The sequence below is a fragment of the Chaetodon auriga genome, chromosome 14, assembly GCF_051107435.1.
Source record: "Chaetodon auriga isolate fChaAug3 chromosome 14, fChaAug3.hap1, whole genome shotgun sequence".
NCBI classification, from domain to species: Eukaryota; Metazoa; Chordata; class Actinopteri; order Chaetodontiformes; family Chaetodontidae; genus Chaetodon; species Chaetodon auriga.
In genome coordinates, this window is record NC_135087.1 from 25,931,304 (window position 1) to 25,950,511 (window position 19,208).

A 19,208-nucleotide genomic window follows, 5' to 3' on the forward strand; every position below is an offset into this window, starting at 1 on the left:
AGTGACTGAGTGGTGCGATAGAACCAGCCATCTCGAATGAATGTTTTGTACTGGCATGCACACAACAATGCTCTATGAAAATGTACCTGCACACAAGAGAGCCTGTAAACACACACACACACACACACACACACACACACACTCACACACACACACACACACACACACACACACACACACACACACACACACTGTTCGCCTGGCAGTGAGTAATTATTTCCTCCCAGGGATTCTATTTTCTCTTTTCACTGTAAGACTGACAGGTGAGGCTCAATAGTCACACAGGCTCAAGCATTAGCATTCAGTTTGACAAGACTCTATGGTCTGACAAGGGTATGTGTGTGTGTATGTGTTTGTGTGCGCATGCATATGTATGTGTGTATGTGTGTGTGTAAATACAGACAGAGAGGTAAGGAAGGTTCAGAAAAAAGACTAAAATATGAGTACATCATCATATACCAATTAATAAACTGCATTTCAATGTTCAGACTGTTGAGTGCATGCATTGCTTAATGCAGACACACAAGTTTGATTTCTTGAAATTGTATAATGATGAAAAGAGAAATGAAAAAATCTCTCTTCATCTCTCCGTTTCCCCTTTCCACCCGATTTCAGCCAGATGATCTGGATCCCTTCCATGACCTGCTCGAGGACAGCTCCTACACCACAGATGTTAACATGCCCAGCCCCAAGACCAAGTATGTCCAGTGCAAAGAGAGTAAGAAGGACCTGATAACGTAAGAGCCCCCCTACTCTGCCCAGTGTCCCAGTGTTCCTCCTATCCAAATGACCCCACTTGCTTCTCACCACTCATGCCCTGCTTTCTCCCCTCATCTTTTTTCTTTATTTTATTTTTATCCTCTTTGCTCCAGTCAACCTCAGAGAACCACTGTTCTTTCTCTCTCCCTCCCCCACCCAGTGCTGCTGGCTTGCTATATGACTTTTATTTAACAGCTTTATCCATCTGTCCACACTGATGCTAGAACTGGTAGCTTCTACAGATGTGTTCCAATGTGTGTGTAGTTTTCCCTTTTTTGATATGCTTTATTTTTATAAGACACAACACCAGTTGTCACTATTGTGCCATATCAAGTATAGCTAATCTTACGAACTACCATATTCATCTCAGACAGTGAAGCTAAACTGGAAACAATGAAAACCAACAATGAAAAAAATTTAAAAAAAAATCAGAAACAACCCCTTTTTCTGTAATTGTCACATTTTCTTCTACTTCCCTTTGGGCTTATAAATCTGTCTATTTTTCCGGTGGCAGATGTCCCACACCGGGGTGTGATGGAAGTGGTCACTTGACGAGCAATTTCGCCTCACATCGAAGGTGTGACTTCCTTTTCTCCTGGTGGATTCTAAGTCTATTTCTTTATTGTACTTTATTGTTTTCAGCTTACCTCAACAATGCTGTCGAACAACTGTAGGCAGAATGCCCCTCTTATTTGTTAGTCCTTTGACTACTGGCAACTTGACATCTGAATCAAGGGTATCATGAAACAAGAAAAGACTGGATTAATTTATTACTGGATACATGCAGATTTTTTTAAGATAAACATTGGAATAAAATTATTTCTCAGTGAGCAGAGTGTAAAGCCTCCTAAGCTAATTTTATTTAGTCCACCAGGCCATTCCTACAGTGCAATGTAGACCAAGCATTTACTATTCAAAGCAGAAGACGTGTTGCAGTGTGTGGTCAGTCTGCAAGGACTGAATGATATCAGTCTGGGGGCTGGCATAGTTGCACGCACATGAGATTTCCACTGAACAAGCTCACAATTCCAACTAACTTGTGGTCTTTGAAAACAATCTCATATGTTAATTTACTATTTTTTCATCAGTCCTCATTGAATACAGTGTAGAACAGACCATGCACGAAAACAAGACATCCATGTTGTTACATATGAATACAAATACTCAGAGGGTTGACTTATTTAAATCCACTATCTGCACTTGCGTCATGGCCCTTTTGCATCTTCTGGTTGATGTCTTATGTGTTCATGTGTTTGTATATATCTGTGTGGAGATACAAGTGTGGTCTGAAAGATTTTGTTGTATTAAAATGGTTGGGGTGACTTGTCATTTTGGTATAACTAACGTTCCACTGATGTATTTATTCTTCAGTCTCTCAGGTTGTCCTTTAGCTGATAAAAGCATTCGAAGTATGCTGGCCAACAACGCACAAGAGCTCAAGTAAGGCGTGAGATAGCTCACTGTTATATGAATGATTTGTATGTCTTTCTTGTCCTGTCTATCTTAAGGTCAACCTTAGTAATTGCAAAAAGTGGTTTTGTAAACCACAATATGGATAGGAATGATGACTTGCTCAAATATAGAACTCCTTTTACAGGAAAACAATTTTAAGTCTGGTGACATTCTATATTTTTATATTGTCAACAAGTCCTTTAAAAAGACCAAAACAAGCAATGAATAGACTCCACTAACAAGTATTGTGTGTCTATCAAAGCCTGATCTTCTTCCTCTATGCGATAGAGCTCCATTGTTGTCCAAAAGCTATTACAAATACATCAATGAGCCACACTAAACCTTATAATATCCAGAACAGCATAATTTTACACTGTGTTTGGTATAAAAACCTTAAATAATCTAATGAAAAAACATCAAACACCATTACACTTGTGTATTGAACATTTTATTTATACTGAAATACATTTTGAATGTTCGCTACAGATGGAACATACAAAAGTCACACTGTGCTTGGCCCTTAATGTTATTACCAAAGTGAGACTTTTCCGCATCATATTTAATAAATATTCCATAGGATCATCCTATTATTCTGTCTTGTATTCATTTGCAAAAAATAGAAAGAAAAAATAAATAAACTGGCTCTTAGGCAGAAGCCATCTCTCGTTGTTAACTGAAAAGAGCCGTGACCGACACACCACCTCCACCGTCTCTGCTGTATATTGGAACAATATCATTTAAGTCCAACAACATAAAACAGTCCTTGTTCATCCATAAAAAATAAGTCTCAACAGACACATAAAAAATTATAACAATTGTGCTACACCATATATATTGTCACTAACTTTTTTTTCATAAAATATAGGATGTTTCATTTTATGGTTTTGATGTATAGCTACTTGGACTGAGTGGCTGTCCGAGTCTGTCCTAGCCCACTGCACATGCCATAGGACCTGCTCCCAACTGTCATCATGTATGTGGCATACTAATAATAACCATAATGGACATAACAACAACTGCAAAAGCTACAGATTATATGCACACCATGGTGTATATATTATTACGATAATGCACTGTTGCTGTAGGCCCTGAGCCCTTTTTGTGTTTTCTGCCCCAGGTGCCCGACACCAGGGTGCGATGGTTCGGGACATATCACTGGCAACTACGCCTCACACAGAAGGTATAGCACACATTCTGCAGCATACATACATGTACCAAGTCCTCCGTCTTCTCAGGACATCTCTCTTCTGTCTCACATACATCAATCCCAAATTTGTTACTTTTGTCTGCTTCTACTTTGCTCTCCCTCTCTCTGTCACACATGCACACACACACACACACACACACACACACACACACACACACACACACACACACACACGCACACGCACACAGTTGTGTTTCCATCACTTTTGGGGACATTACATAGACTTGCATTCATTTCCCGGAGACTTACCCTAACGATAACTATAATTATTACTTGCCTAACCCAAACCCTTACCCTAACCACAATGCAAGTCTTCATCTAAAATGTAATGATTTATGTTGTAGGGACTTTGTCCCCATAAGGAAGGCGAGTCCCCACAATGTGACTGTTTAACAAATGTATGTCCCCACAACGTGAGTAATACACTTACACACATATACACACATACACACCCGTGCTGTATACTTCAGTTTTGTAACATTGTAATTTATCTGCAGTCTCTCAGGGTGTCCACGGGCCAGGAAAAGTGGGATAAAGATCATCCACAGTAAAGAGAACAAGGAGGACCAGGAGCCTATCAGGTACAGTACAGACAATGATCATCAGTCTTATGTCCCCCTTTAAAATCCTGGTACTGAAACTCTTGCTGCTGTCAGCAGCCCTGCACACTACTTACTTTACATTTCCTATGTGGAATATAAAACATAACTTTTCCTGTTTTAAACTTGTGCAAGTTAACTGCTTGAATAGGAAGAAAATAGCAGTGTGCTGTTTTCTAATCAGTACGTTGTGCTTTGACATGAACTGATGCAAGACGGAATAAATCAGTATTAGCTCTGAAAAGACAAATGTGGAACGAATGTAAAGTTTCAATCCAGATATGAACATGTAGGAGAAATTTCAGAGAGCTAGGTTGTAGCCATTTACATTGAGGAGATTTTGCAGTCTCTAGTGAACTGCTGCAGACACACAGGTAAGGAAAGACAGACAGGGAAAGATAGAAGCAGAGAGAGATTGATTGGACTCTAGCTAAATCCTATAATGGGATTCTCTGGCCTTAGCCCTGCAGCTGCATTGATTTCTCTACTAGTGCAGAGCACAAATAAGACACATTGTCCGTTTTGTCATTCTGTTGCATTGTGAGGACAGTTTGCATCCCTGTATCCCAGTATGCTCTGTTAATATTAAATATCTTTTTTTAAATATTCAATTTTACGTTTGAACTTTGGAAAATAGCAAGGGACCTAAGGAGATAAGTAAGACATGGTGGCTGTAACTAGAAAATGAAACCTAAGACAAATTAAGCACATTAAAGCAAACAAACTCTTTTTTGCAGTATTTAAGATAAAGGAAACAAATGAACTACACCTCTTCATCTTTCAGTTTTATCTCTTTGGTTGATGACATCATCCTTTTCACTCTTTGTCTTGATCCTATTATGGTTAGAGGGAAGGCTAGTGCACTCTCCCTCAATAGTCTGGTTGCCCTCTTTAGAGGTCTTGACCTTTTCAAAATTGTTCATTATCAGGAGACTGTTTCTGTCATTGCTCTTAAAATGTCTCTCATGCTAGGAGACCTTGTTTAAATGATGTCATGTCTATGTACAGAACTTCTTTTTTAAGCCTGTACTCATGCGATATAGTGTTGGAACGCTAAGATTGGTGTGATTCAATTGATGTAAGATACAATGACAACAGCAGGTACAATCAATGCAAACAACACACAAACAAACAAATGTAAAACTGAGGCAACTCACCAATGAAGTCCCACAGTAATACACTGATTGATAACACAGAAGCCTGGTTTATCATTTCAAATTAGCCCGCAGACATGGTAATCTTGCACATTTTCTCTCTCCAGTAAACGTGTACTGTTTGTGTAGACAATATGCCGGTCTCAAAATGGTTGCTGCACTCTGACCTTTTGATTGACATCTCGCGTGACAATTTAGGATCTTCCATGTCACGTCCAATAGCCAATGAGAATCCACGTTGACGGACTTTCTTGTAAAGATCGAGCCATGTAGGCATAATAGGCATACACAAGGTTTAAAATCATAAACATAATAAATGGCCTCAAAGCAAAGATATATGGCCTAAATTCAAGTATAGATACCCTAAATATAATTACAGATGGCCTAGATACAGATTACTTGAATATAAATGTAGATAATTACCTAGATAAATATAGTAAATGGCCTATTCATTTTCTGTGGTGTCGTTCTCAATTTTCATCAGGGGCGGCTGGCCGGTAGAGGGCGCTAGGGCGCCGCCCCCTCTGCCTCACTCCTTTAATAAAGCGTTTTTAAAATGACTTTTACAAGTATATTCTATGTTATAAAAAGGCAAAATGAATAATATAGTCTGAAGTGAGTTACTAAAATGTAAAATCTGCACTAAATAGTCAGATTAGAAATGTCCTACGTTGTCTACTGTAATGTGTGTCGGTGCAGGTGGAGAGGCTAGCAGGTCACGCAGTTAGCGTAGGCTCTGGTTGGTAAGCTAGCTCAGAGTCGACAAGCGGAGGAGTTGGGATTTACTCAACAGCTTTATTTCACAATATGGAATTTCGACCATACGACGCCTGGTCTTCACGGCGCTACGTTTACTAAACATACATATTTGTAAAACATAGACGACAGGAAACAACACCGACTCATTACCAATCTTCTTCTTCTTTCTTTCTTTTACTTTTGAAGTAAAAAATATATTTATACATTCTTGGTTTGTTTAATGATGGAAAAGGAGATTTTAAGGGTTTGTGTGTACCAATTATATCTTATCTGGAGCAAAACATATCAAACACTGGGGAGATAAATTCAAATTCACAGACTGGTAACATTCACTAGTATTTAACTGTCTATTTGTAAACATAATACACATTAATTGTGGTCCGGTGTTGCCAACTCCGCCTTTTGGTTTTGGTAAATTAAGTGCGCCCCCCCAAGACAAAAATTCACCAGCCGCCACTGATTTTCATTGAACTTGGACGAGGGTAAGGCTTCATGCTGTGGTCCCATTGTGTTTTCCCATTCGTTATCTGTCGGCATCTATTTGCAAAAAATAAAAAATAAAAAATCAGCTAGAAATAAAAACTTTCTCTCTTTCTCAGTGTGCTCAAACTTCTATTACACAATGGCAGCAGCACTTGCAGTACAATGATTCTGACTGCTAGCGATAAAACTTCAGAGTGTCACATTTCAACAGAGACCAAAAACATGCATGTACTCCAAACGGTTCAAGACCAGCTTTCAATTTACTTGGGTATGCCTTGGATCGGCGTTTTAGGCTTATTGTACAAGAATGGTAAGATGCTGACACTTAATGACAAAGTACTGTATAAAAATTATTAGGGCAGGAGTAAAGGCTATTAGAATTATTTTTGACAAAGGGTGGGTAGTCTGGCTTTTTAGTGAGAGCATATATGGGCCATTTTCCATCATGTTCATATTCTAATCCAACAGGTTTATTACATGAAATATTATATTAGCCTGTGTTCTAAAGGTGTGGGACAAAGACTTTGAAATCAACTAATTACCAGATTTTCTTGGAATAAATCAATTGATTTAAAAGGATTTTGCCTAAAACACAGCATCAGTAGTAAGATTTAGTACTTGAAACCAGTTAGGGAGGAGTTGTTCCAGTGGATTAAATTAAAGATACTACTGTATGAGTAGAATTTAAAAATGTTTCATTTGGTGTCCCCGGTGTTCACAACCTGCATTGTGGGTGTTTCGACAATAACAATCTCACAGTATTGACACTATTCAAAATGATCAGGCTGCACAATTGATTGCATGTCTCAGGTCATACATCGTGCTTCCTGTACTGTACTTCACAAGATATTTAAACAAATTTAGATTAACAGAATGAGCTCAAACCTAAACACTGTAAAATAAGTATTTTAAAAGTCATGGTAACAGCACAATCTTCCTATCTGTATCAGAAAAATAAAAGCATATTGTGTGGCAGTGGCATTCTAAAGGCATATGTACTATGATACTAAGATCAATACAAAGCTTAAGAAACAAAAAACTCATTTCAGAACTTCCTTCAAACAATCACACTGTGGATTATCTAAGACTGTCACTGGAAAACTACATAGCTCCACAATTGTACAAATTCAACAATTTTATAACCAATGACCAGGGGCGGGGCTTGTAGACAGGCAAGCCAGGCAGTTGCTTGGAGCCCCCGGCCACTAGGGGGCCCTAGCCACTTATTTACAACGATTATTGATAGGCCTGGGCTTTCAGGGACCTCTGTTGGTCCCTGGACCTCACTTTGAGAACCACTAATCTATTTTTTTCAGTATTCATCTCAAATGTCCGAGAAATTGTGCATTTATGTGTGCAAATACCATATTTTTGTGTTGTACATGCCACTGCCAATGACCCATCTAATATGAACCTGCTGTGGCAGCAATATTTGGAATTTGAACATGACTACAGTTTTGACAGAATTTATCGAATATGTTATGGGCAGAGGCAGAGGGAACGTTTACGCAAAACAAAATATTCCCTAGTAACTGTCATAAGACTGTAGAGAATGAAATTGAGCAAGGACAGTTTGCAGAGACTAGAATTGTTTAATTTTTAACTTAGTCTGACCATAAGGTTTTGGAAGCCTGGGACAATCTGTATTTACTAGGCGTAACATCTCAGATACCGAAGATACTGTGGCAGACAGCAGTGTACACAATACCCTCTCTATCGTTTCTGTCAAAAAAAAAAAAAAAAACCACAAAGTTGAACAAACCAGGTAGCAGCAAGCCTTAGCCATAATCAATTGACATAATCGACATCGATCATAGACAACCCATCCCACTCCCTGCATGGGACAGTAGGGGACTTAAGCAGCTCCTTCAGTAACAGACTGCTGCATTCAGTCTGTAAGAAAGAAGACTACTGCAAGTCCTTCATCCCAACGCCAACATCATGTAATGTAGCACTATGTTGATGCTGTCTTTCTTAATTCTATATCATAAACCCACTTTGTTTTGCACTTCTGTTATCAATGCTAATATGCGATCACATTATCCATTTCATCTGGTGCAATTTTCCGTTGTTGTATTTTTCTCTCAACTGTACAATAATACTATCTATTATCCATTTTGGCAACAGTACTTTTATAAATTGTATATATTGTGCACATACATAGTTCTAGTATTTCTCAAGTGCAATAGTATTTCTCAAGTGCCATACATGTCATTAGTAGTTTTATTTATTAGCAATAGCACTTCTTATGGCAGTAGGATTTTTATGAAATTTACTATTTTTTTATAATCTGTACAAATGTAAATATACATAGTTGTTTTTCTATTCTGTATCCTGTACACTTTTTTTTTTTTTTTTTGCTTGCTCATTGTAATGCTTGCTGGCTGTAATGACTAAATTTCCCCGGTGCAAGATCAATAAAGTCTTATCTTATTGTACTGTCATCATTTCAAAACTGTGATATGGCTGCCACTGGCACATATTTAAATCAGATGATTGTATTATTGTTTATTTGAAGGCACACAGACTGTAGTAATACCAAAGAGCCAGTTGCTGACACTCAGCAAGTCACTCTCATGGAAAAAACAATGATGTTACCAGTATGATAAAAAGATGATGGTATCAATCCACTAGGTGTCCGGTCCCAGGTTGTGATGGTCAGGGACACGTGACAGGGAAGTATGCATCCCACAGAAGTGCATCAGGATGCCCCATAGCAGCCAAGAGACAAAAAGACGGCTACCTGAATGGCATCCAGTTCACATGGAAGTCTGGCAAGACAGAGGGCATGTCATGCCCCACACCAGGCTGTGACGGCTCGGGTCACGTCAGTGGCAGCTTCCTGACACATCGCAGGTGGGCCTCTAGAACTTAGGTGTGTGTTGTTGCTGTTACTGACTTCAAGGTGTCCTGTTGAGTTTCCACAAAATGTGTTGTGTGAATTCTTGATGTCTATATGTTAAATGCATTGCCTTCCTCATAAAAATGTACAGAACAGAGCTGTTACAGATTTTGCATTATTTACATATATGTTTACTCGCTAGCAGTCTTCTGTTCCCTGTCTTCTTGCTATATTGTAGCATATTGTTGCATGTTAATGTCACCTGTAGATCAGTGGGAAACGTGTATTGCATTATCCACATGTACATCCTGGTGTATGTGCATGAGATTCACAAAAGCTCCACAGGAAACTTTTAAACTTAGAACAGAGATAAATTCAATGAGGAGTAGAGATTTAACATTCTACACCTACTTTGGAACTTACATGAATGGATGGAGAGTAGTGACTCATGACAACAGCTGATGCACCAAGCTTTAAACCTTGACATTTTGGGAAATCCGTTGATTCACTTTCTTGCTGAGAATGAGATGAGAAGATCAATATCACTCTCAAATCTGTATGTTAAATATGTAGTCGGAGCAAGCAGCTGATCAACTTAGCTTAGCACCAAGACTTACAGCACATCTAAAGCCAGGCAACCCAGGAGATTTCAGTTGCTGGAATTGTAAACAAAAAAAAAAAAAAAAAAAAAGAAAAGAAAAAAAAAGAAAGTAGAAAAAAAAAACGTATAAGATATAACATGTTAATTAGTGATCTTTAGAGGTGCTGGTTTTTGATACTTTTGACAGAGCCTACGATATCTGTTTTCCTGTTCATCCATGAGAGTGGTATCAATCTTCTCATCTAACTCTTGTGGAAGTCAAACTATTTCTTTAAGACTGACATTACTCGAATATTTCCTTGTATATAAAACCCAGCAGTCTATGGATCATGTTGACTCATTGTGTGTGTGGAATATACTGAAACAATTCTTACTGTCCTTGTTGCCTCCTCTAGTCTGTCGGGTTGTCCACGTGCCACCTCCGCCATGAGGAAAGCCAGGCTCTCTGGAGTGGAAATGCTAACAATAAAGCAGCAACATGCCAGCAACGGTAGCTACAACTATCACTCAGCCACACAATGCAGCTAATCAGGATGCCATCCAATATGGATGTGGAATGATTTGCTGAACAGAATGCCAATTTCAGATACCAACCAACCAATCAGGAGGAGTACATGTTGTGAGCATTGTCTGAGTATAAACTGCCACTCAGGGAAAAGGTGAAAATAATGAGAAGAGTGGTTCCAATCTAGAAGAACATGACTGGGCTTTTTTGGCAGTAATCAGACCTGGAATGTCTAAGCTAGCTTGTGCTTGCTTGCTCCATCCCTAACACTTCACATTGGACCTCAGTGAATTCATTATGGGATTAGTCTGTGAGACTGTTTAGTCTTAATCAGCTAAAATGACCTAGCCCTATTCTATGGTAGAGGTGAACACAGTCACACACAGTGGCGAGCAGAATATTTAGCTATACAGTCATATTTTGTCATTTTAAATTACTTTAGTCCAACATCAAGGCTGTTATGACTGTGGCTTTGTAGTAATATGTTAATGTTGCTTCTCCTGTCTAGGACTGGAGCATGAAGAGGACATAAAACAGCTGGATGAAGAAATCAAAGATTTAAGTGAATCTAATTCACAAGTGGAAGCAGACATGATCAAACTTAGAACACAGGTAAGTCACTTACTGTCTGCCTCATTCATTTGCTTGTCTTTATGTATGTCTGAGTCAGCAGTGGTGTGTGCCGACTTTATGTCTGTGAATACATAGCTGGACTATAACACCCTGTCTCCTCTTCTCAGATTACAACAATGGAGTCCAACCTGAAGTCCATAGAGGAGGAAAACAAGGTGATTGAACAGCAAAATGAATCTCTCCTGCATGAGCTGGCCAGCCTCAGCCAGTCACTGATTAACAGTTTAGCTAATGTCCAGCTCCCTCATATGGTAAGGGCCACCAGGATCAGCTAGCCAGCAAGTCACAGAATATAGCTAAGCATAGCATCATAGCAGCATTATTTACACTGAACAAAAATATAAATGCAACACTTTTGTTTTTGCTCCCATTTTTCATGAGCTGAACTCAAAGATCTAAAACATTTTCTATTAACACAGAAAAAAAACATTTATTTCAAATATTGTTCATAAATCTGTCTAAATCTGTGTTAGTGAGCACTTCTCCTTTGCCGAGATAATCCATCCCACCTCACAGGTGTGGTATATCAAGATGCTGATTAGACAGCATGATTATTGCACAGGTGTGCCTTAGGATGGCCACAATTTTTATTGTGGCGAGCATGAGCAACAATATTTGAGAGAAACGGTTTTCTTGTGTATATAAAAAATGTTTTAGATCTTTGAGCTCAGCTCATAAAAAATGGGAGCAAAAACAAAAGTGTTGTGTTTATATTTTTGTTCAGTGTATGTATTTAACCACAGTCTATTGTGCATGCTTAGTCTAAAATGTGGAGCATCATTTGTCTTTCCAGACAACAGTGAGGGAGAGTTGTGTAATGAGGTTTGATTGGCCATGTTTTACAGCAGAAGCAGCTCCAACAGCAGAAATGACTACATTTAACTGTTTAAGTTAAACAAAAGTATATACAGTATTCATGTACTGAGTTTTAGTCAGTGCTGGTAGAGAGCTGTGGTTATTACAGGCTTTATTGTGAAGTGTATTGCAAAGGTTTTGAATTTTTGAGGATTTTGTTTGTTTGTTTGTTTGTTTGTTTGTTTGTTTGTTTGTTTGCTTGCTTGCTTGCTTGTTTGCTTGTTTGCTTGTTTACCAAATAGTTTCATGGTAATCACACACTATTTCATGTTTTTCATTCCTCACAATGCCCTTCTTTCATGAAATCCTGTAATCCTCTTACAAAATGGATTGTTTAACAAAGAAATGAATTATTCTAGAGTTAATCACTCTCATCTTAGTGGCAAGCCATTTTTATATTCATATCCTCCTTTTATATTTCAGGAGTTGTTCAGATGACAAAAAAAAAAAAACAGTTAATGACAGTGCAGCATTTAAGCATTCAGACAGTGGATAGGTTTTACAAATTTTAAATGGGCTGGTCTGGCTCTGTGTTTGTCTTGGTGTCTTGTGCGTCTTCATTTATGTCGAGCTTCTATTTTTCCAGTTAATTTGAGGTCTTATGTACAGTATGTGGCTGTACGTCAAATACTGCCACCTAGTGTATAAATCTAACACTAACAGGTTGATTTCTCAAAGCAGCTTAATAGAAATGTGTCCCTTCTTCCATAGAAACCACTGGCACACAAAGAGCCTCCACTAAGGAATAACAGCTGCTTACAGTTGCACCAGCAAGTAAGTCAGTGACTTAAATGATTTAAATTGCTTTGTTCATGCTCTGTATGTCAGTATTGTATTTCACTTCCTCTATAAATGTTGTCATTAGTCTGGAAGCAAATAAAGGTCATAAGGATATGAATCTTAAAGGAAACTGAATAATTGTGGAAACGTAATCAATACAGAATACTTAAAGTTGAAATTTGAATACCACTACATTTATGCGGTTACACACACTGTGGATGTGCTTATAACATTATAGGTTCTGCCATACTCCTTGTTGCTGTAGCCTACAGACACTAAATTTAAAAACTCTGACACACTGCAAAATAAAGAGAGATTTGTTTGGCAAGGACAGTTGTTCATTTATATGTACATACTTCATCTGCAATTCATTATTATGGATTTTTTTTCTTGTCATATATAGTGCTGCATGAATGTGCCCATGTTGTTTTTTTTCTGATTGCATTTTATAATACTAATGATTAATGAATATAAATAAAACTTATACACTGTAGTTTCATTATGAAAGAAGTGAATAATAGTGTTAACAACAAATTATGTCTTCACTTTTTTCTTAAGGTACAACTCAAAAAATACATAAAGTTAAATATAGTTGCACATATTTGTTCTTGAAACTTTACATACAGTATGTGAGGAGAAGATTTTAGGACAATTTAAAGCCTCCCTCACCTTGGTGTTGTCTCTTTGGTCCTGCAGGAGCCAATAAACGAGCAGAACTTTGACGCCTATGTGACCACTCTAACAGATATATACACAAACCAAGACCAGTACCAGAGCCCAGAAAACAAAGCCCTGTTGGAGAACATCAAGCAAGCTGTTCAAGGAATCCAAGTGTAGCCATTCAGCAAAGGGACATTTATGTTCCACCAGCAGGTGCAGGTGGTGTATCAAGTCCACATAGGAACAGGCAATGATGCTTTGACCTCCTTGGTTCGGTGCAGTAACTTATACAGTGTTGTATAGTCTAAATTATGCCCCCCCCAAAAAAAGAGGTATTGTGCTACAAAAGACCTCAAGATAATTTCTTTCGTTTTTTGGTATTTTCTTTTTAGGTCTTGCTTTGAGGAAGAACATAAAAGAAAAAATGGCAAAATAGTTTTTGAGGACATTCACATTTTGTACGTTTTCATATGAGCTGACATAGTGTCATGTAATGTTTCTAGCTGCTCATGTATGCACATTTTTTAGTGTATATTTCTGAACAGTAAGCTAATGATAATGGAACATGAGTTCTTTTTATTGCTTGACAACAAAGCATTTTAGATGAAAAACTGGACAGTAAAATAAAAATGAAAACACTACAAGCACGGAGGAGGCTACCTATTTTTCTCCTCACTGGACTTGATGATTTTAGATGTTTTTTTCTTCTTCTTTTTGCGTGTAAGTGCAAGTGCTGGCTTGCAAATCGCTTTATTTTCTGACAATGCTTGAGAAATATTTGTGTTTTCTTATGATGAAAAAAAAAATGTAGCTGTAGGTGGGGGCATTTTTAAATGGTGCTGTAAATGAACCCAGAGAGGACACTGACCTGATGTATGTATGAATGTATGTCTGAACAGTTATATTGTAAACATCATTACACGGAAACCTGATGGTGGAAATCCCATTGTCTAGGAGAGCCAATTAATTCCTAGAGGAACACATCTGTGCGGTGCATGCATGTTCATATGCTCATCCTAACTAATCTAATAAATATGATGTACAAAGACAATGACCTACAGACATAATATTCTAACCTTTCTACTATCAGATCTGCTCAATTTCAAGACTTGCATCACTAGAATCAAGAAATGTTTCAGCAATATAATAAGTGATTAAATTGTTTGTGGTAGGTATGTGATGCAATCTGCAAAGGGAAAAAAGGTTGGATACCTTGTTTATAAGCATTGTGGGGTAACATGAATCTTTTTACTATAGCCTATGTAAAGTATTGATTTTTATACAAATCTTTTAATACAAAAAGTCTTTTTAAAAAAGAGGAGTGAACCTGGTATATGAGTTCTACTTTTTTTCTGTACGATTTTGCACAGGGACACCTTCGTTTCCATGTTCTGATGTTCTTACAGAACTAAGCAGTACCCGAGAGCCTAAAAGGAGGGTTTTAGAGGGTTTTGTAAAGAGTATTTATAGAGTATGACAGCGGGACTTACAGGGTCACTGTCCCCACTTATGTGCCAGTAGACTATTTGCACTTGTCCTTGAAGATATTATCATTATGTATGGCGGCGTGCAATTTTCCAGGTGACCTCTTTGGCACACGATTGGAGCAACCAACTGCTTGGAGCCACTGCAGGTGTGGATTTAGTACCACTTAGAGAGGAAGAACAGGGACTTAAAATCAGAGAAGAGGATGATTAAATCCATAGCAGTTATACTGTAGGGTATCAAGTGTAAAAACATTAACAATGTTCTTTCATTTTTGCTTTGTTTTAGGAAGTTGAAGTTATCCCCAGCAGCACTTTATATCTAATCACTGTACAAAGGATTAAATAGTCAATCAGTTCAAGGTTTAAAAAAAAAACAGAAGACATGGTGAACGAGACTTGCAAGGGGTGGTACAAACCAGCGTCATGCCTGTATGCCTGACTGTCTGCACCCCTCCATTCTGTTGTTCTAGCTGTTAGCGATCATGTTCAGAATTTGCCTTTTTGAGAGCTAATGCAAAAGGTGCTTGTCGTTCACCTGACTGAATCTCATCTACTGTACTTTACTGTCCTCTTCAGGACTGTACTACTCATCATCCATTACTGCATCCGCCTTTTTCCACTCTGCAGCTTTTTGCCAACATAGTAATGCTTCAGTAGAGTAATAGCTAGTACCAGTTTCTGAATTAATTCTCATTGTCAGTAGAAAGCGAAGGGGGATTTTAAAGCACAAACCAGCTGCTCATCTGATGTTGGTGCATAGCAAATGAATCTGAATAGAGTTATCCGTGACTATCTAAAGGGAACACAAAAAGGTTGTCACATATGTAGAAAACTTTTCATATAAATTATTGTGAATTCATCAGAGTTTATTATTTTATTTGAGCCAATTCATTTTGAGACTGGTTTTCAGTGACCATTAACAAAGACAAGATTTTGTATAAACTATTGTGCTCTCTGTGGAACTGAAGTTTGATTTATTTTTGTACTACACAGCATGGATTTGTTGACATTTTAATTTTGCTATAAATGTTTGAGATCACAAGTTGCTGTGATATTTCATTTCTAAATTGTGAACTTTGTACAATTTTTGTCATGCTGGATGTTGACACATCTTACTCTGAATAAAGAAAAAAAATGTGTTGCCAGAGGTTTGTGAGATGATTCTTCTGTTTGTTCATAACACATTGGTACTGCAGAACTTCACACTAGTTCTTAAACTGGTATATTATACTCTCCACCAGCAGATGTCAGCAAACTGAAACCATACAATGCACCAGTGACTTGTCGAGGAAAAGCAAGTTGAATTTCCAAAAACATAATTACTGATTTGCAAGCTGTCCTCAAATGATTCTTTTATTGTTAATCCCTGTTGGAACATTAACAAACTTAAAGCAAACTACAGTTTTACACACACACTTTACCAAGATACTTTTGTGTGACTAGCTTCTTAATTAAGATTCAGATACAGCCAGTCAAGACAATGCACTTCACAGTGGAGCAATTAAAGGAGGCCACAGGGCCCCATTTTATATCAATCTTTCCTTCTCTCTCTGTCCATTACATACCTCATCTTGACAGAGTATTCTCTATAAAGCGAGGCAGTCATGTGGTTTCACAATTGTGTGAAATGTGACTCTTTTTTTGCATGTGAGTGTGTGTGTTTAGATGTATTTATTTGTTAGGTTCGGGGAGAAATTTCAGAAAATTCAAGTGCATAGAATAACACTATTTTAAAGTTGGTCAGATTCAGTTGTTCATTTAAAAAGTCAACACATCAGGGGCCATATTCCTAAAGATTCTTAGTGCAAAGAGTTTCTCCTAGTGGCCAAATTCTAAGAAAATTCTTAGAATCATGGTGATCTCTTAGAATTTCCCCTGAAAGAGTAGAGTAGATCCTAGTAAAGATAAAAGATATTCCTAAAGAATCCTAGCTCTTAAGAGAGCTCCTAAGGAGAGATCTGTTAAGAGCAGGGAAGAGGACTTTTAAGCGGCTTAGGAGTTCCCAAAGCATAGGACAAAATGGCGGACGGAAGAGGCAGGAGAGATATTCTCCAAACACTGGATGACAGTGAATTAATGAAGCGCTATAGATTGGATCGTGCAGGAATCATATTTGTGGTTGATCTCATTAGAGATGCACTTACTTCTCCAACCCAACGCCACAATGCAATACCACCCGAAATGAAAGTCATCACAACACTGAGGTATTTGGCAACAGGGAAAATGCAACAATGCAGCAGTGATGACTTGGGTCTGTCACAACCCTCCATCAGCAGGGTCATCAACCAAACACTGACAGCATTGTCACAACCTCATATTGTGACACAGTTTGTTTCATTTCCGCTGGATGCCCGCACTTTACAAGCTCACAAAAGGGCATTTATGGACATCACAGGATTCCCCGGTGTTGTGGGTGTAATCAATGGAACACATGTCCGAATAATTGCACCGTCAGAAGATGAAGCCGTCTTTGTAAACAGGAAGCGATTTCACAGCATCAATGTTCAACTTGTTTTCAATGCTAACTATAAGATTTTGGACATTGTTGCTAAATGGCCAGGCTCAACACATGATGCCAGAATGCTCTCTGAGAGTGGCCTCAGACAGCTTTTCGAGGGACATTATGTGCCAGCCAATTACCACTTGTTAGGGGACAGTGGCTACCCATGCAAACCATGGCTCCTAATGCCTTACCTCCAGCCACGCCAAGGGCCGCAACTAAACTACAACAGGTAACCCAAACAATATAGAATTATGCATGGAAATAAAATGTTAACAGCATGTTGGAGTAGTGGTTTAAATATTTCCGTCAAATAATGTAGATTTTGATTATGTCTGTATTAACTTGTAGGGCCCATAAGACAACAAGGGCAGTAGTGGAGCGTGGCACTGGCCAACTGAAGAGGCGCTTTCATGTTCTCCACGGAGAGGTGCGGCTGACCCCTGATAAAGCCTGCAAAGTCATTATAGCCTGTGCAATACTACACAACATTTGCAAGGCTAGACAGATTGCAGAACCTCTTGAGGGTGATGGTGATGGTGATGAAGACAGCGATGATGATGGTGGTGAAGAAAATATTTACTTTCCACAGGGGAACTTGGCCCAGAGTGGACTGCCTTACAGAGCCCACTTGACAAATTTACATTTCGGGCAAGTTACAGTATATGTAATTTGAAAACTAGTGACTGCATTGAATTAATGTACCACATAGTTTTACTACACATAACCTACAATAGTTAAATACACGACACATATTACTCACAAAGACACAATATCTACTTGTCATTGGATTTATTTTTTAGGAGCTCAATTTTCAGTCGATAGTACTCCTCCTGTAGGCATAGAACTTTTTTCTGCTGTCTGAAGACATCCATTGTCAACTCCAATCTTCTGTCCTGCAGGGATGGTGTCAGGGCAGCAGGCGCAGCAGGCAGGATTGGTGTTTGAACAGCGGTGGCAGCAGCAGCAGCGGGCAGGCTGAACTCTGATGTTTCAGGCTGAGGGTCGTACACCTGCAATGCTGAGGGGCCCGGTTCCTCTGATGGCTCCATGCTACAGAAAGGGAAATACATTTAGTTTAATTATTGTTTTGTTTTAATTGATTTAGTAGAATGAGCATGCACAAGAGATATGAGAAATGGCTTATGCAATGAATAAACACTGTTCTTGATATTTTGTTTACCTGCCTGTTGATATATGAAAACTCTTTTGTCCTACCTTTGTTGCATTTCAATGACCTGCATCATTGAAGAGTCAATGCCTTCCCTCAGCCCAGTGATACTAACTTCTGACTGCCCCAGTATGTCAAACACCGTTTCTGCAACCTGGGACAGCTGCCTAGCAGGTGGTGTACCCCCTAAAAAGAAATCCAGTAACTAATATGTACACAATAATTAGGCATTTAAATTAACTTTGCTAACAGGTGTAAGTAAGTGGTGTATCGCTCACCTGTGCGTGAAGATTCACGTTTGTGTGCTGTAATCTCCTCTTTTGCTTTTGACTGCAACACATACCACCACTTCTCGCAATCCTCACTTGTCCGCACAACCAGCGGAAAGGAGGAATTTATCTGTTGTGCTATAGTTTCCCATGCTTGCTTCTTGGCTTGTACTGTGACACTGGGGCAAAATTTACCTCTCAAAACACTTTTATGCTCATTGACCAATTGAGCCAGAAGCAAACACTGTTCCTCTGTCCAGTTGGGTTTCCTTGTTCTTTTCTTTTCCATTGATGTTCACTGGTTTGTGGTAGATTTGAAAGCCAACCAACACTGCTTCTTAAAGGCTGGTCAGCACAGACATTGATGAAAGTTGAGCCATTTTACCCTCGTTAATACCAAATTGAGTTGAAATGTTGAAAGTTGAAAGTGCAAAAATTACCAGCATGGCAATTAATATAAGCAAATAAATATAACTATCACTATGTGAATAC

The 19,208-nt window shown here is 38.5% G+C and overlaps 1 protein-coding gene across 17 annotated transcripts in view; it reads left to right on the plus strand.

Moving 5' to 3' along the window:
• The window catches only part of myt1lb (myelin transcription factor 1-like, b), a 139,271-nt gene extending 123,355 nt beyond the window's left edge, over positions 1 to 15,916 (plus strand). For 10 of the 17 annotated variants that reach the window (XM_076748629.1, XM_076748625.1, XM_076748638.1 and 7 more), the window contains 11 exons: positions 616 to 737; positions 1,274 to 1,336; positions 2,131 to 2,199; positions 3,329 to 3,391; positions 3,916 to 3,999; positions 9,048 to 9,269; positions 10,252 to 10,346; positions 10,870 to 10,973; positions 11,102 to 11,245; positions 12,561 to 12,623; positions 13,326 to 15,916. In XM_076748629.1, coding sequence (XP_076604744.1) covers positions 616 to 737; positions 1,274 to 1,336; positions 2,131 to 2,199; positions 3,329 to 3,391; positions 3,916 to 3,999; positions 9,048 to 9,269; positions 10,252 to 10,346; positions 10,870 to 10,973; positions 11,102 to 11,245; positions 12,561 to 12,623; positions 13,326 to 13,466 — 1,170 coding nt within the window. In that variant the 3' untranslated portion in view covers positions 13,467 to 15,916. Of the gene's footprint in view, positions 1 to 615; positions 738 to 1,273; positions 1,337 to 2,130; positions 2,200 to 3,328; positions 3,392 to 3,762; positions 3,832 to 3,915; positions 4,000 to 9,047; positions 9,270 to 10,251; positions 10,347 to 10,869; positions 10,974 to 11,101; positions 11,246 to 12,560; positions 12,624 to 13,325 lie in introns of those variants that run through there. The other 7 variants (XM_076748634.1, XM_076748640.1, XM_076748636.1 and 4 more) reach the window with 5 other exon arrangements.
• Positions 15,917 to 19,208: the final 3,292 nt, after the last annotated feature.